General features: G+C 58.1%; 1 protein-coding gene across 1 annotated transcript in view; it reads right to left on the reverse strand.

Moving 5' to 3' along the window:
- The window catches only part of GTPBP4 (GTP binding protein 4), a 26,199-nt gene extending 25,119 nt beyond the window's left edge, over positions 1-1,080 (reverse strand). The window contains exon 1 of the mRNA XM_003786843.2: positions 1,020-1,080. Within this exon, the coding sequence (XP_003786891.1) occupies positions 1,020-1,067 (48 nt within the window). The 5' untranslated portion in view covers positions 1,068-1,080. The remainder of the gene's footprint in view (positions 1-1,019) is intronic.

The raw sequence follows: 1,080 nt of genomic DNA on the forward strand, positions 1-1,080 counted from the left end.
AAAAAAAAAAAAAAAAAAGATCCTGACAAGCCCATTCCAGTGTTGAGACCTGAAAACAGGAGAGGCTGAACAGCGAGAACACCCCTGCCCCCTCTTCACTGCTCGGGGGCTTCTGAGAAACACGTGTTGCCGGGCTGTGCTTTGCACAGTGATTACAACCCAAATAGAGCATTCACTCCATGAAAACGTGATTTCTTAAAACTCTTAATACCCAATGCCTTTTGGACTTACTCCAAAGTCGTAAAAATTTAGCCTTGCCAGGCCTGACCTGTCTTGAAGGAACTTCGTTACACGGAACTCAGAATCGGAAAGCTCATTACCCACCAAGGGGCCCTCCACGCACGTCGAGGTCCGTCGCCACACACCTCGCAAAGCACCCCCACAGGGCACCAACCCTACTCTGGGGCCCGCGTCTCAGGGGGTACCCCAGTGTCTACCGGACTTTTTTTTGAGAGTCTTACTACGTCGCCCTCCGTAGAGTGCCGTGGCGCCACAGCTCACAGCAACCTCCAGCCCTTGGGCTGAGGCGATTCTCTTGCCTCAGCCTCCCAAGTAGCTGGGACTACAGGCGCCTGCCACAACGCCCAGCTACTTGTTGTTGTTGTTGTCACTGTTGTTTAGTTGGCCCAGGCCGGGTACGATCCCACGAGCCCCGATGCATGTGGCCGACGCTCTAAGTTGCGGGCGCCGAGCCGTGTCTGCCGGGCTTTGGTGTCAGGGGTGCGCGATCCCCAGGACTCCCAGTATCTGGAATGTATTGTGGTCTTTGGGGGCCTCGGTCACGAGGGGACCCAGACCTGTGAGGTGGACCCTGGCCTCTAGATGTCCCCAGCCTCCAGAGGACCCTGGTCTTTGGGATGGACCCTGGTCTCTGAGGCCCGGTTCTCTGGAGGCCTGATCCCCCCAAGGCCGCAGAGGAGGTGGGACGGGCGGGCAGAGACGACCCCTGCCCGGACCCTCCTCGGAGACCCAGACAAGGAGAGCGGCGAGGGGTGGGGAAGCCCTTCCGGGCCTCCTACCTTGGCAGACGGCACCACCGTTATCTTCTTGAAGTTGTAGTGCGCCATGCCGGCTGAACAA

The sequence above is a fragment of the Otolemur garnettii genome, unplaced genomic scaffold (genome assembly GCF_000181295.1).
Source record: "Otolemur garnettii isolate 467f Iridium unplaced genomic scaffold, OtoGar3 scaffold00019, whole genome shotgun sequence".
Classification (NCBI taxonomy): Eukaryota; Metazoa; Chordata; class Mammalia; order Primates; family Galagidae; genus Otolemur; species Otolemur garnettii.